A 17,159-nucleotide genomic window follows, 5' to 3' on the forward strand; every position below is an offset into this window, starting at 1 on the left:
AACAGAAACTACTGGTATAAATACACAGGGGATAAATGGGAACAAATGGGAGACACTTGGTGGGGGGTGGAGACAAGCAAAAGACAGGTGAAACAGATCAGGGTGTGACACATGGGTTTCCTGATCCTAGTGATGATAAGACATGATAGGCTGATGGACTTCCTGGTCCTAGTGATGATAAGACATGATAGGCTGATGGACTTCCTGGTTCTAGTGATGATAAGACATGATGCCACGCTCCCTGAGAACACAGGGGATGATGAAGAGGATTGGTTGAACTGCAACTACCACAGTACCAGAGACCTGAGGAAGAGAAGACATCTATGTTGAATATTACAAGTTCAATATTCCAACATCATATATAACTTGGTCTTTTGGAAAGACTGCAGATGTGCACTGAATATCGCAAATCTGCAGGGCAAGTAGGACTCAGCTGTGCCGTTGGAGTCTTTGCACATATGCGAAAACATTGTTTTTGCTTTTTATTTTTTTTTATGTACAGAAATATCCAATTTACATGTGTTTTCAGACGTTTTGCTATGAGACTAGAAATTGATTGGACAACTTGATTGGAGCCCACCTGTGGTAAATTCAATTGATTAGACATGATTTGGAAAGGCAGATACCTGTCTATAGAAATATGAACGGAGCAAAGTACAGAGAGATCCTTGATGAAAACCTGCTCCAGAGCGCTCAGGACCTCAGACTGGGGCGAAGGTTCACCTTCCAAAAGGACAACGACCCTAAGCACACAGCCAAGACAACGCAGGAGTGGCTTCGGGACAAGTCTCTGAATGTCCTTGAGTGGCCCAGGCAGAAGCCGGACTTGAACCCGATCAAACATCTCTGGAGAGACTTGAAATTAGCTGGTCAGCAACACTCCCCATCCAACCTGATAGAGCTTGAGAGGATCTGCAGAGAAGAATGGGAAAAACTCCCCAAATACAGGTGTGCCAAACTTGTAGCATCATACCCAAGAAGACTGGCGGCTGTAATCGCTGCCAAAGGTGATTCAGCAAAGTACTGAGTAAAGGGCCTGAATACTTATGTAAATGTGGTAGTTCATTTATTTAAAATAAATTTGCAAAAATAGTAGTCCTTCTCAAACTGCTCATAGCACCAGCCAAGGGCGTTGATCGCTGGCGTGAAACCCTGTGGGATAGAATGGTATGATGAGCAATTGTGAAGGTGTCATTGTAGTCCTACAGTCCATGCATAATGATAACGTTCAGAACATAATTTGGACCAACCTGCTCTACTGCTTCCTCAGGAAAGTTACTGCCCTTGGAATGTCTTTCTTGACTCCTTGGCCCTTAAATGTAATGATGGTCTTGTCAAAAGACTTTACTATCATTGAACTTAGAATGACTACAGAGACTGATGACTGTGTCATCAAACTGAGTGTTTCACCTCGGACCTGTATGAGGACTATGGCCTAGTTTTACATGGACACTGGGTCCCCGCAGACAGACAACTCCTCTCTCATAGTGTCTCACAGCAGTCTGGCTGTCTGGAGACACGCCCTGCTGGCCCCAGAACAGCATACGGGCCACAGCTTGCTATAGAAGAGCAGTTCACCCATTATCACAAAGATTTCGTCAGATGATGTTTAATATTGGAAACCATCAGACAGATGAATAGAACCTCTGCATCTGCGGCTCCATTGTGGGCCTGGAGTTTTAGCCAGTGGAAGATATCATGGTTTCCTTTGATTTGGAACATCAGCACTTCCTCGTTCAAGTAAATAGATTCTACAAACATCTACAATACAGACAGAGCAGAGGAGGAGTAGTTTTCATTAAATGACCTGTTTTAGGATTGTGTAATACACACTGCCGAGATGATCTCGATTCAAGCACGAAGGCCTACCTGCTGAGGTGAGGGGTTGTGCTGGTCAGAGAATGTCCACTTGGCGATGTCAGAGTAGTAGGGATAAAGTATAAATAAACTCCTGGCTCTAGTCATCAAGACAGACACCTGAATAGCCAAACTCATTCACCCACCTTATTGGCCTGCCTCTCCACTTCTGCACCACTGCTGTAGAGCACTGATGAGAGGTGTAGAGCTCTGTTGTTCCCCAGACAGACAGCTTGCAGCAGAAGGGCCATTATCCTGTTAACTAGTCGAGTGGATCCAGTGCTCTCTTAACACAGTTAAAACAAGAGACAAGGAGTGTAGAGCTCTGTTGTTCCCCAGACAGACAGCTTGCAGCAGAAGGGCCATTATCCTGTTAACTAGTCGAGTGGATCCAGTGCTCTCTTAACACAGTTAAAACAAGAGACAAGGAGTGTAGAGCTCTGTTGTTCCCCAGACAGACAGCTTGCAGCAGAAGGGCCATTATCCTGTTAACTAGTCGAGTGGATCCAGTGCTCGCTTAACACAGTTAAAACAAGAGACAAGGAGTGTAGAGCTCTGTTGTTCCCCAGATAGACAGCTTGCAGCAGAAGGGCCATTATCCTGTTAACTAGTCGAGTGGATCCAGTGCTCTCTTAACACAGTTAAAACAAGAGACAAGGAGTACAGAGCTCTGTTGTTCCCCAGACAGACAGCTTGCAGCAGAAGGGCCATTATCCTGTTAACTAGTCGAGTGGATCCAGTGCTCTCTTAACACAGTTAAAACAAGAGACAAGGAGTACAGAGCTCTGTTGTTCCCCAGACAGACAGCTTGCAGCAGAAGGGCCATTATCCTGTTAACTAGTCGAGTGGATCCAGTGCTCTCTTAACACAGTTAAAACAAGAGACAAGGAGTACAGAGCTCTGTTGTTCCCCAGACAGACAGCTTGCAGCAGAAGGGTCATTATCCTGTTAACTAGTCGAGTGGATCCAGTGCTCTCTTAACACAGTTAAAACAAGAGACAAGGAGTACAGAGCTCTGTTGTTCCCCAGACAGACAGCTTGCAGCAGAAGGGCCATTATCCTGTTAACTAGTCGAGTGGATCCAGTGCTCTCTTAACACAGTTAAAAAAAGAGACAAGGAGTGTAGAGCTCTGTTGTTCCCCAGACAGACAGGTTGCAGCAGAAGGGCCATTATCCTGTTAACTAGTCGAGTGGATCCAGTGCTCTCTTAACGCAGTTAAAACAAGAGACAAGGAGTACAGAGCTCTTCCCACTGATGCCAGATCAACCTTTCTGCCCCCTGGGTATACAGTATAAACAATAACATTAGACATTTCAACATCCTCATTAAATGCTGTTAATGGTGTTAGCTGGTGTGACACTTTCAGAGGTAAAAATAGTTGAATTTATCATTATAACCAGCTCTTACTTACCATGCTTGGAGGCCAGTAGCTTTGGCTGTCATACTGCACAATGTCTTTAAGGGGCACTGGTTGTCTCCCAGGGTTCACAGTGTGGTGTCACAGCTAGATGATATTTAATGTCTGCTCATGATAAGCATCCATACAGTTCTCTGGAAACAGAGGTCGTGTCAGTTTGGATGGAGTGACACTAACTTTGTGAGCCACTAAATATTTTATACACCATCATGCCATCTAGTGGATGTTACACATCATTACCAGACTCTTGTTTCTGTCTGGCTCTCAATAAATATCCAGTCAACTTGACATGAAGCTCCAACTGAAACTCCTGACAGGACTGTAGCCATCCAGTCAATTTCAGACTCCTAATATGGTCTGGAACAACGACTTCAGACTGTGGGAGACGAGTGAATACAGGTATAACATGTTTTGTTTAATTAAAGATGGATTTGAATGTGTCTGACTGTGATTCTTACCATCCTGAAGTCAGGTATTATGTTACGATACTACACCAACGGTCCATAATATCCTACAATTCCTCTCATAAACGGACCTCCACTGACCACAAAGCAGCCGTCCGTGTCACACAGGTGTATAGGATCTCAGAACCTGTAAGATACCAGTTCTTGTTGGATGGAATCCCCGAGCCGACAAGGTAAAAATCTGTCGTTCTGCCCCTGATCAAGGCAGTTAACCCACTGTTCCCCGGGCGCCGAAGACGTGGATATCGATTAAGGCAGCCCCCCCCACACACATCTCTGATTCAGAGGAGTTGGATTAAATACAGAAGACACATTTCAGTTGAAGGCATTCAGTTGTACAACTGACTAGGTATCCCCCTTCCCCTTTACATATTCAAAATGCTTTAGTGCTCTTTCTTTTATCAGGTTCATTCTTACCTGTGTTCTGCAGTATGAACCGAATGCCAAGAGTGTGTAAAGCAGTAACCAAGGCAAAGGGTGGCTACTTTGAAGAATTAAAATCTAAAATATATTTTGATTGTTACTTTTTTGGATACTACATGATGTGTTTTTCATAGTTTTGATGTCTTCACTATTAGTCTACAATATAGAAATAGTAAAAAATAAAGAAAACCCCTTGAATGAGTAGGTGTGTCCAAACTTTTGACTGGTATTGTGTATATAAATATATACATATTTACAAAATTAAATATATGGGGGATTGGAAATGATGCAGACAATAACATTCATGGAAACCACAATCTATCTGCAATTGTAAAGCTGATCTACACCTACAAAAATATATATTTTAATAAAGAAATAGGCAATAAAATGTTTGAGAAGTGAGGATGGAAGAGCATTATGTAACCTGAACTTTTGAGTAATAAATTGGGAGTGTCAGTTTGTTTGGTCGTCTCCGTGATGATAGACGCCGTACTCGTTTTCCTGGCAGGGTTGGGTCAGGACTACCCAGATGGAGGACACAAACCTGGCAACAGAGGAGAAAAAAAGTCTAAAATATCATCCTATATTAATATCACCCAACACAAAGCCCACATCTTATAGATTGGAGCCGCAAGTACTCCAGGACCTCGTTACTACAGTCATTTAACATCTTGGTGATGCCAAAGTTCTCTCCAGTTGGGCCAAACATGGACGACAACAAATGATCCGTCTCTAAATGGGAGATTATTATTTTTTATATGTTGAAAATGAATTGCTGATAGTACAGTACCTTGCTTGACTTGGACTGATTTTAGTCTCAAAACTCTATTTGAGTGGTCCACAATGTGATTTTACTGTAAATATCTTCATTTTGTATTGTGAACTATTGTATCATTCTGGACTGACATTTTTCTAACTCACCAACTACACTAGAGTAATTCCCTTGTTTCACAGGGCATTGTGAGATGGTGGTCCAAGCCACAACATCTGTGTAGCCCAGCCAGGGCAGAGTTAATGCTGCTTCGGGGGGGACCGAGAGGGGGTGTGGGCTGCAAGCTGACCACTGCAGTAGCCTGGGCTGACATGTAACTGTCCTCAGATCCCTCCTCACTGACACAGGCACACATCATGCCACTGAGTACCCACTGAGTGTCAGGCACAACCCAGTCAGTCAGGCAGGCAGGTACACCAGTCAGTCAGGCAGGCAGGTACACCAGTCAGTCAGTCAGGCAGGTACACCAGTCAGTCAGTCAGGCACGTACACTAGTCAGTCAGTCAGGCAGGTACACCAGTCCGTCAGGCAGGTACACCAGTCAGTCAGTCAGGCAGGTACACCAGTCAGTCAGGCAGTTACACCAGTCCGTCAGGCAGGTACACCAGTCCGTCAGGCAGGTACACCAGTCAATCAGGCAGGTACACCAGTCAGTCAGGCAGGTACACCAGTCAGTCAGGCAGGTACACCAGTCAGTCAGGCAGGTACACCAGTCCGTCAGGCAGGTACACCAGTCAGTCAGGCAGGTACACCAGTCAGTCAGGCAGGTACACCCGGCTCACAGTTCCAGTGTCTCTGGAATACCGTGGTGAGGAGAAACAGGAATAAACACCTATCCAAGTAATGCTGGTTCATGGTCCAAGTGTGGGGATGTTTCATTTGTTTAAGATGCTCAATAAAAAGTAGGTTTAAATTATTTTAGCACACGAAAGACAAACACTAAAATCAGTCAAATTAAAAGGTTACTAGTAGATACACAAATAAAAGGGACATATAGTCAAATCTAGTTTACAAAAGCTATGTTTGCTGTCCTTTTGAAATGGTAGAAACCTGAGAAAAAGTTCAATCACAAGAACCCTGACTAACACCCTCCCAGCGGTGAAAAGTACTTATGTGAAAATACTTTAAAGTACTGCTTAAGTAGGTTTTTTGGAGTATCTTTACTTTACTATTTAGATTTTTGGCAACTTTTAATTTTACTTCACTACATTCCTAAAGAAAGTTATGTACTTTTTACTCCATACATTTTCTATGACACCCAAAAGTACTAGTTACATTTGGAATGCTTAGCAGGACAGGAAAATGGTCTAATTCACACACAGTATAAAGAGAACATACCTGGTCCTCCCTACTGCCCCTGATCTGACAGACTCACTAAACACATGCTTCAGTTGTAAACTATGTCTGGGTGTTAGAGCATGCCCCTGGCTATGCGTGAATACATTTAAAAAATAAAATACAATTATGCTGTCTGGTTTGCCTAATATAAGGAATTTGAAATGATTTATACATTTAATACTTAAATTAAGTATATTTTAGCAATTACATTTACTTATGATGCTTAAGCATATTTAAAACCAAATACTTTTACTCAAGTAGTATTTTACTGGGTGACTTTCACTTGAGTCATTTTCTATGAAGGCATCTTTACTTTTACTTAAGTATGACAAAGGGGCGGCAGGGTAGCCTAGTGGTTAGAGTGTAGAGGAGGTAGGTAGCCTAGTGGTTAGAGTGTAGAGGCGGCAGGGTAGCCTAGTGGTTAGAGTGGAGGGGCGGCAGGGTAGCCTAGTGGTTAGAGTGGAGGGGCGGCAGGGTAGCCTAGTGGTTAGAGTGTAGAGGAGGTAGGTAGCCTAGTGGTTAGAGTGTAGAGGCGGCAGGGTAGCCTAGTGGTTAGAGAGGAGGGGCGGCAGGGTAGCCTAGTGGTTAGAGTGGAGGGGCGGCAGGGTAGCCTAGTGGTTAGAGTGTAGAGGCGGCAGGGTAGCCTAGTGGTTAGAGTGTAGAGGCGGCAGGGTAGCCTAGTGGTTAGAGTGTAGAGGCGGCAGGGTAGCCTAGTGGTTAGAGTGTAGAGGCGGCAGGGTAGCCTAGTGGTTAGAGTGTAGAGGCGGCAGGGTAGCCTAGTGGTTAGAGTGTAGAGGCGGCAGGGTAGCCTAGTGGTTAGAGTGTAGAGGAGGCAGGGTAGCCTAGTGGTTAGAGTGTAGAGGAGGCAGGGTAGCCTAGTGGTTAGAGTGTAGAGGCGGCAGGGTAGCCTAGTGGTTAGAGTGTAGAGGCGGCAGGGTAGCCTAGTGGTTAGAGCGTTGGTCTAGTAACCGGAAGGTTGCAAGTTCAAACCCCCGAGCCGACAAGGTACAAATCTGTTCCCAGGCTGTTATTGAAAATAAGAATTTGTTCTTAACTGACTTGCCTAGTTAAATAAAGATAAAATAAAATGACAATCGGGTACTCTTCCCAGCAGCTAAACAAGTCGGGTACTCTTCCTACCACTGCATCCTGCTTTGTCCAGCAGCGAAACAAGTCGGGTACTCTTCCCACCACTGCATCCTGCTTTGTCCAGCAGCGAAACAAGTCGGGTACTCTTCCCGCCACTGCATCCTGCTTTGTCCAGCAGCGAAACAAGTCGGGTACTCTTCCCACCACTGCATCCTGCTTTGTCCAGCAGCGAAACAAGTCGGGTACACTGCATCCTGCTTTGTCCAGCAGCGAAACAAGTCGGGTACTCTTCCCACCACTGCATCCTGCTTTGTCCAGCAGCGAAACAAGTCGGGTACTCTTCCCGCCACTGTCCAGCAGCGAAACAAGTCGGGTACTCTTCCCACCACTGCATCCTGCTTTGTCCAGCAGCGAAACAAGTCGGGTACTCTTCCCACCACTGCATCCTGCTTTGTCCAGCAGCGAAACAAGTCGGGTACTCTTCCCACCACTGCATCCTGCTTTGTCCAGCAGCGAAACAAGTGCTTAAGTAAATAATGCAGACCCATCTCCCTGTTAGCACTAAGCAATCAGGCACGTCACGTGACCAATAGATTTAGGGATTATTTGAGAGACGGGATCCAGTCAACTCAACCAAAAATTCGCTCTGAATTTGTTACGTAATTCAAAAATATTCACACATTTAATACATATTGCGCTTGTGATTTCCTGTGAACTAGAGGGATAAGTAAACAAATCAAATGCATATATAATAAATGACAAAATCCCGGTATTCATGTCTGTTCATTATGCAGTGCCAATTACTCTGTGATAACAGCACGTACCTTGCTACTGTTTTATGTGTTGGCATCATTTCCCCCCAAACAAAGACGTATCTGATAAACACAGTCCATGTCTTTCATTCAAAATAGTTTATTGCTATCATGCAGGAGTGCCATAAAAGTCGAGAGAACGCCACAGAAGATGCAAAATATTTGTTTTTCTCTGTACAAATATATGTATTCATAAATAGAAGCTCAAAATGAGAAGTTGGGGTTTAAGTAGGGGTGAACAGAGATGATGCTCGAGCTGAACTCTGCCTCAAGCCCATTATAGACGTTAATACAGTAGCTGACATGCATCAAAACAACTCAGTGCAGTATCCTGGCAACAGACAGACATCATAATCCATATTACAGCTTCATCGTGCAGAAGAGGTACAAACTACACTTTAAAAAGTACCAATAGGAAGTTCATGTTTTCAACTGATCAATGAAAGAATATGACATTTCTTTTTCATCCATACCATCAATCTCACTGTGTGAGGCCTCCATTGGGGGGCAATGGTGTCGTTAGCAGCACTGCTTTGGTTATCAGATTCAGGAGCAGGTCAATTGTTTAGGAAGTTATTAGGAGAGTCCCTACTACCAGAATGCATTGTGACATCCGTTTCTAAACCATATGTGCTTTCACAAAACCAATAATGGCAAGTGAGTTTATAATGGTGACCTGTAGATGCCATTACTGTGTGCTCGACTCTGGAGATGTATAATGTGGATCTAGGTGATCTGGGTGATCTGGGTGATCTGGGTCGTCTACAGTCCAAGCTAAAGTAGCAAACAACAAAAAAATGCTCAACACACAACTTGGGAGTCTTCGAATTACAAATGCTGCCTGCAACTCCCCGTTTGAAATGTTGTGGGTGACCATGTCAAATTGATCACCTGATTTTAGTCCCCAGATAAAAACAGAAGGCAGTGCTACTCATTCTAAAGCTGCCTCTAACTTACAACAGACAGTACATATATAGTTGTTGACAAGAATAAAGGCCACTGGACCCGAGTCTTTGTTTTGGCACTTAAAAAGATTAGCGTCTCCTACAGCACTCCTAATGATTCACGTGATATCTCCTACAATTACAACATAGATTGATATGGTAGGCAATTTGCAAATGTAGAGGTTTACTTCAATAAACATACATTGTTACGAAATTCATATAGTTCAAATAGTCATTTTAATAATCTCTATTAGGGAACTTAGATCAGGGCTATGATTGGGACAAATAGACAAGGCAGTTACACAGGCTACCTAGCTTTGTCTTCAAGGAGATTAAAACAAGGTAGCACTTCCACTTCTAAAGGTGCTCTATCCCAGGGAAATGTTTGTCTTGTGTGTGTCTTGCTGTGTCTGCAGCTGTACTGGAAGAGTTGTGATAACATTGACTACTAGATTTCTTGTTAGCACAATTGACTCGAGAAGTTTTTGCAAGTATTGTTCAGCCCTTTTCAGCCCCCCGCCCTCCCCTCACCATTGACCAACACTGACTGGCATTAAGTGCTCAATGTCCATCTGACACATAACAAGGAGGTGGTCAGGGATTAACGACAAGAAACAGCTGAGTTTTTAAGTGTTGTCTAAGCAGAATAAGGACAAGAACCAAGCACACACCTAAGATAATCCAGAAAATATCAGTCAAACAAAGGTGAAGACATGCAAACTGATACAGGTTGAAGTAAAACAGAAGACATCCATCCAGGAGACTTGTTTCCCTCTGAGCGACTGGCACACTTTCCTGCTAAATAAATAGTGCTTACATTCCACTATACAACACCACCCATTGCAAACATCATTGAATAGCTGCTTGCTCCCACAGTCCCTCAGAGGAAGTACCTAGAAAACCCTAAAGGCAAAGATTTGCGCCATCGCTTGTGACCAGTGAACAACCCAAAACAAGTTTTCCAAAACAGAAATAATAATAAGTGAAACACCTTTAATAGCTCTTTAAAAGTCTTCAGTAGCCCTTGTCATTATTTCTTCTGTTTTTTGAAGATCTTGAAGGTGTGTTTCTTACGGCTGGCGACGGAGTCTGTGTCTTCTCCCGTGGAGCCGCTGTCTTCCTCCAGAGGGCTCTTCTTGGAGGAGAGTTGAGGGATACGGCTGCTTCCCTTGGCCCCTGCAGCCCCAGGCTGGCCCCCCGTGGGGGAGGGGGTGTCGGCATCGGTGGAGTTGAGGCTGAGGGAGCAGGAGGACTCTGACATGGACATACCGATGAGGCCAACGTCCATCTCTCCCAGGCTGGCTGACTTCTCGATGCTGTACACCTTCTTCATCAGGATGGGGCTCTCGGGGACTGGCTCGGTCTGGGCTCCTCCCTCGTGGACACGGTTCCCTCCGTTAGGTGTGTGGGCATGCAGGGAGGGCTCGTCGGAGGCGCAGCGGACAGGGGGACCATACAGTAAGGGGGTGGGTTTCACCAGGTGGCCCTTGGAGCTGTAGGCGGACAGACGATCACCGATTTGGGAGAGAGACAGGGAGGAGTCTGAGTCTGAGCGGTTCAGATCCCTGTGGAAGAACAGAAGAGAGTCAGTGGAGGAAGAGAGGGACAGTGAGGCCCGGTCCAGAGACATTCTACCGCCTCTACCACCTAGGCACTTCAGGTAGATCTGAAAGAACTGGACAGATAAGCAATGGCAGTAGCTCCATTTTCCCCTCTGATAGGCTAGGTGGATGTTTTACCACCAGATGGAATGCTTATACCTTTATAATCCTTTCAGAACTATGGGGTACCTATGGGGTAGAGGCTAGGAATTGTTTCTGCACTGGGCCTGACTGAAAAGGGGATCCAAGCTAAAGCACTGCATGCTGAAGGTAATCTATCCAATGCCTGTAAAGCCAAGGACACTGTGGGCACTACTCAGAAACTGGAACTCCACTCCTGTTAGTAGTGCAGGCAGGGGTCAGGGTAGGTTGGGCAACCAGGAAAGACACGGGTTGGGAGTGGATGTAAAAAATTAAAATATGAAAGAATAAAACAACAAAATGGATTTTCAAAGAAAAGTATTAATGCACAGTTTGCAAAATGGGTGAGTTATAGTCAGATGAAACTATCGTTAATGAAAATGAGAACACAGATATGGAAAACAATGTAATATACTACAGGTGAAATGAATGGGAGAAAAGCCAACGCGCATGCGGTGCGTGTGGAGGGAAGAGAGCAGAGGGGTACCCGAAGCTGCTGCTGCGCTGGAAGTCTGGGATGGTGTCCATGGGCTGAAAATAAGACGAGTGATAGACATGGGAGGAATGAGGAGCGGAGGTGTGTAAGGAGGAGGAGGAGTGGAAGGAGTGGGGCTGACGGTAAGGAGGAGGTGGAGAGGAGCAGATGATCGAGGGGTGCGAGACAGCCGAGGACAGGGGAGGCAGGGGGAGAGCCTCAAACTGTTGGAAGGACTGGCTGTGTGACTGTTGGAGGGTGGCCCTAGACCTGGATGGGTAAGAGGTGCAGTCTCCCTGCTGCCCCGCCAACAGGCAGGTCTCTACCAACCTCTGAGAGCCCATGGCCAGCTGGGAGTCCATGTGGCGCTGACGCAGGGACATCATACTGGGAGCTGCTGACACAACACAGAACAATACCATTATCAACAACCAAAGTCTGATTATACACAACACACAGGGTGAGGGAACACAGTAGGTTGGAATTAGACTGGGAGGGCAGAAGCAGACATGGGTGTTGGGGACATTTCAGTACTGAATTGGTGTTCTTGACCTCTGTTCTGAGCACTTCAGTAACGTTTGGTTGTGAGGAAGGCAAGTGATGGCTGTTCAATTACCTGGGCCTTAGCTATGCCATAGCATTAAACAAGAGAAAATGAGGGATGGCACTGTCTGGTGAGATGTTTGACTGGTGTCTGGTGAGGATTTTTGCAGGGAGTACAAAAGTTAAATATTTCATCATAACTAATCCTTCATGTGTAAAATCAGACAGTGCTGTGTGTTGTGAGAGGGTCTAAGAGATCTCTGGGTGATGAGGATCAGAGAAAGAAGAGCAAGTCATTGGACAGCTTGAGACAGTAAGGCCAGAGGTACATGGACACAGCATAGACAGTTTTCCTTCTCGATCTACAGTCCCTGTTCCAAGGCCAGAGTGTTACAGTTATATCCATCTACAGTCCCTGTCCCAGGCCAGCGTGTTACAGCTATATCCATCTACAGTCCCTGTCCCAGGCCAGCCTGTTACAGCTATATCCATCTACAGTCCCTGTCCCAGGCCAGTGTTACAGCTATATCCATCTACAGTCCCTGTCCCAGGCCAGAGTGTTACAGTTATATCCATCTATAGTCCCTGTCCCAGGCCAGAGTGTTACAGTTATATCCATCTGCAGTCCCTGTTCCAGGCCAGAGTGTTACAGCTATATCCATCTACAGTCCCTGTCCCAGGCCAGAGTGTTACAGTTATATCCATCTACAGTCCCTGTCCCAGGCCAGCCTGTTACAGTTATATCCATCTACAGTCCCTGTCCCAGGCCAGAGTGTTACAGCTATATCCATCTACAGTCCCTGTCCCAGGCCAGAGTGTTACAGCTATATCCATCTACAGTCCCTGTCCCAGGCCAGCCTGTTACAGCTATATCCATCTACAGTCCCTGTCCCAGGCCAGTGTTACAGCTATATCCATCTACAGTCCCTGTCCAAGGCCAGTGTTACAGCTATATCCATCTACAGTCCCTGTTCCAGGCCAGAGTGTTACAGTTATATCCATCTACAGTCCCTGTCCCAGGCCAGCGTGTTACAGCTATATCCATCTACAGTCCCTGTCCCAGGCCAGAGTGTTACAGTTATATCCATCTACAGTCCCTGTTCCAGGCCAGAGTGTTACAGCTATATCCATCTACAGTCCCTGTCCCAGGCCAGCCTGTTACAGCTATATCCATCTACAGTCCCTGTCCCAGGCCAGAGTGTTACAGTTATATCCATCTACAGTCCCTGTCCCAGGCCAGCCTGTTACAGCTATATCCATCTACAGTCCCTGTCCCAGGCCAGCGTGTTACAGCTATATCCATCTACAGTCCCTGTCCCAGGCCAGAGTGTTACAGCTATATCCATCTACAGTCCCTGTCCCAGGCCAGACTGTTACAGCTATATCCATCTACAGTCCCTGTCCCAGGCCAGCGTGTTACAGCTATATCCATCTACAGTCCCTGTCCCAGGCCAGCGTGTTACAGCTATATCCATCTACAGTCCCTGTCCCAGGCCAGCGTGTTAGAGCTATATCCATCTACAGTCCCTGTCCCAGGCCAGCCTGTTACAGTTATATCCATCTACAGTCCCTGTCCGAGGCCAGCGTGTTACAGCTATATCCATCTACAGTCCCTGTCCCAGGCCAGCGTGTTACAGCTATATCCATCTACAGTCCCTGTCCCAGGCCAGCGTGTTACAGCTATATCCATCTACAGTCGCTGTCCCAGGCCAGAGTGTTACAGCTATATCCATCTACAGTCCCTGTCCCAGGCCAGTGTTACAGCTATATCCATCTACAGTCCCTGTCCCAGGCCAGTGTTACAGCTATATCCATCTACAGTCCCTGTCCCAGGCCAGCGTGTTACAGCTATATCCATCTACAGTCCCTGTCCCAGGCCAGCCTGTTACAGCTATATCCATCTACAGTCCCTGTCCCAGGCCAGCGTGTTACAGCTATATCCATCTACAGTCCCTGTCCCAGGCCAGTGTTACAGCTATATCCATCTACAGTCCCTGTCCCAGGCCAGCCTGTTACAGCTATATCCATCTACAGTCCCTGTCCCAGGCCAGAGTGTTACAGCTATATCCATCTACAGTCCCTGTCCCAGGCCAGCGTGTTACAGCTATATCCATCTACAGTCCCTGTCCCAGGCCAGAGTGTTACAGTTATATCCATCTACAGTCCCTGTCCCAGGCCAGCGTGTTACAGCTATATCCATCTACAGTCCCTGTCCCAGGCCAGAGTGTTACAGCTATATCCATCTACAGTCCCTGTCCCAGGCCAGTGTTACAGCTATATCCATCTACAGTCCCTGTCCCAGGCCAGCCTGTTACAGCTATATCCATCTACAGTCCCTGTCCCAGGCCAGAGTGTTACAGTTATATCCATCTACAGTCCCTGTCCCAGGCCAGTGTTACAGCTATATCCATCTACAGTCCCTGTCCCAGGCCAGCGTGTTACAGCTATATTCATCTACAGTCCCTGTCACAGGCCAGCGTGTTACAGCTATATCTATCTACAGTCCCTGTCCCAGGCCAGCCTGTTACAGTTATATCCATCTACAGTCCCTGTCCCAGGCCAGTGTTACAGCTATATCCATCTACAGTCCCTGTCCCAGGCCAGCGTGTTACAGCTATATCCATCTACAGTCCCTGTCCCAGGCCAGCGTGTTACAGCTATATCCATCTACAGTCCCTGTCCCAGGCCAGCCTGTTACAGTTATATCCATCTACAGTCCCTGTCCCAGGCCAGTGTTACAGCTATATCCATCTACAGTCCCTGTCCCAGGCCAGCCTGTTACAGCTATATCCATCTGCAGTCCCTGTCCCAGGCCAGAGTGTTACAGTTATATCCATCTACAGTCCCTGTCCCAGGCCAGCCTGTTACAGCTATATCCATCTACAGTCCCTGTCCCAGGCCAGCGTGTTACAGCTATATCCATCTACAGTCCCTGTCCCAGGCCAGAGTGTTACAGCTATATCCATCTACAGTCCCTGTCCCAGGCCAGCGTGTTACAGCTATATCCATCTACAGTCCCTGTCCCAGGCCAGCGTGTTACAGCTATATCCATCTACAGTCCCTGTCCCAGGCCAGTGTTACAGCTATATCCATCTACAGTCCCTGTCCCAGGCCAGCCTGTTACAGCTATATCCATCTACAGTCCATGTCCCAGGCCAGAGTGTTACAGCTATATCCATCTACAGTCCCTGTCCCAGGCCAGAGTGTTACAGCTATATCCATCTACAGTCCCTGTCCCAGGCCAGTGTTACAGCTATATCCATCTACAGTCCCTGTCCCAGGCCAGCCTGTTACAGCTATATCCATCTACAGTCCCTGTCCCAGGCCAGAGTGTTACAGTTATATCCATCTACAGTCCCTGTCCCAGGCCAGTGTTACAGCTATATCCATCTACAGTCCCTGTCCCAGGCCAGCGTGTTACAGCTATATCCATCTACAGTCCCTGTCCCAGGCCAGCGTGTTACAGCTATATCCATCTACAGTCCCTGTCCCAGGCCAGCCTGTTACAGTTATATCCATCTACAGTCCCTGTCCCAGGCCAGTGTTACAGCTATATCCATCTACAGTCCCTGTCCCAGGCCAGCGTGTTACAGCTATATCCATCTACAGTCCCTGTCCCAGGCCAGCGTGTTACAGCTATATCCATCTACAGTCCCTGTCCCAGGCCAGCCTGTTACAGTTATATCCATCTACAGTCCCTGTCCCAGGCCAGTGTTACAGCTATATCCATCTACAGTCCCTGTCCCAGGCCAGTGTTACAGCTATATCCATCTACAGTCCCTGTCCCAGGCCAGCCTGTTACAGCTATATCCATCTACAGTCCCTGTCCCAGGCCAGTGTTACAGCTATATCCATCTACAGTCCCTGTCCCAGGCCAGCCTGTTACAGCTATATCCATCTACAGTCCCTGTCCCAGGCCAGAGTGTTACAGTTATATCCATCTACAGTCCCTGTTCCAGGCCAGCGTGTTACAGCTATATCCATCTACAGTCCCTGTCCCAGGCCAGCGTGTTACAGCTATATCCATCTACAGTCCCTGTTCCAGGCCAGCGTGTTACAGTTATATCCATCTGCAGTCCCTGTCCCAGGCCAGAGTGTTACAGCTATATCCATCTACAGGCCCTGTCCCAGGCCAGAGTGTTACAGCTATATCCATCTGCAGTCCCTGTCCCAGGCCAGTGTTACAGCTATATCCATCTACAGTCCCTGTCCCAGGCCAGCGTGTTACAGCTATATCCATCTACAGGCCCTGTCCCAAGCCAGTGTTACAGCTATATCCATCTACAGGCCCTGTCCCAGGCCAGCGTGTTACAGCTATATCCATCTATAGTCCCTGTCCCAGGCCAGATTGTTACAGCTATATCCATCTATAGTCCCTGTTCCAGGCCAGCGTGTTACAGCTATATCCATCTATAGTCCCTGTCCCAGGCCAGCGTGTTACAGCTATATCCATCTATAGTCCCTGTTCCAGGCCAGAGTGTTACAGCTATATCCATCTACAGTCCCTGTCCCAGGCCAGTGTTACAGCTATATCCATCTACAGTCCCTGTCCCAGGCCAGTGTTACAGCTATATCCATCTACAGTCCCTGTCCAGCGTGTTACAGCTATATCCATCTACAGTCCCTGTCCCAGGCCAGAGTGTTACAGTTATATCCATCTACAGTCCCTGTCCCAGGCCAGTGTTACAGCTATATCCATCTACAGTCCCTGTCCCAGGCCAGTGTTACAGCTATATCCATCTACAGTCCCTGTCCAGCGTGTTACAGCTATATCCATCTACAGTCCCTGTCCCAGGCCAGCGTGTTACAGCTATATCCATCTACAGTCCCTGTCCCAGGCCAGCGTGTTACAGCTATATCCATCTACAGTCCCTGTCCCAGGCCAGCGTGTTACAGCTATATCCATCTACAGTCCCTGTCCCAGGCCAGAGTGTTACAGCTATATCCATCTACAGTCCCTGTCCCAGGCCAGCGTGTTACAGCTATATCCATCTACAGTCCCTGTCCCAGGCCAGCGTGTTACAGCTATATCCATCTACAGTCCCTGTCCCAGGCCAGTGTTACAGCTATATCCATCTACAGTCCCTGTCCCAGGCCAGTGTTACAGCTATATCCATCTGCTCTGTGAGGCTTTGACAGGGGTGTGTGACTTAAGGAGAGAGAGCGTTGAGGTCAGGACAAAGGGGTATAAGTAGCTAACAGGCCAACCAGAGTATTTCCTGAGGGACTGGCTGCCAGAACCCATGGACCACAGATCACTGGCTCGCCGGTCCTTGAGGCAG

The 17,159-nt window shown here is 47.0% G+C and overlaps 1 protein-coding gene and 1 pseudogene across 2 annotated transcripts in view; both read right to left on the reverse strand.

Annotated features, from left to right (window-relative positions):
• Positions 1-1,062: 1,062 nt before the first annotated feature.
• LOC135575068 (protein sel-1 homolog 3-like) lies at positions 1,063-5,325 on the reverse strand (annotated as a pseudogene).
• A 4,411-nt stretch (positions 5,326-9,736) lies between these two features.
• The window catches only part of LOC115141986 (stromal interaction molecule 1-like), a 57,351-nt gene continuing 49,928 nt past the window's right edge, over positions 9,737-17,159 (reverse strand). Inside the window, exons 12-13 of one of the 2 annotated variants that reach the window (XM_029681432.2) lie at positions 11,347-11,728; positions 9,737-10,682 (exon numbers count right to left, since the gene is read on the reverse strand). In XM_029681432.2, the coding sequence (XP_029537292.1) occupies positions 10,148-10,682; positions 11,347-11,728 (917 nt within the window). In that variant the 3' untranslated portion in view covers positions 9,737-10,147. The remainder of the gene's footprint in view (positions 10,683-11,346; positions 11,729-17,159) is intronic. The other variant, XM_029681434.2, reaches the window with a different exon arrangement.

Source organism: Oncorhynchus nerka, linkage group LG14, assembly GCF_034236695.1.
Source record: "Oncorhynchus nerka isolate Pitt River linkage group LG14, Oner_Uvic_2.0, whole genome shotgun sequence".
In the NCBI taxonomy this organism is placed as follows: domain Eukaryota; kingdom Metazoa; phylum Chordata; class Actinopteri; order Salmoniformes; family Salmonidae; genus Oncorhynchus; species Oncorhynchus nerka.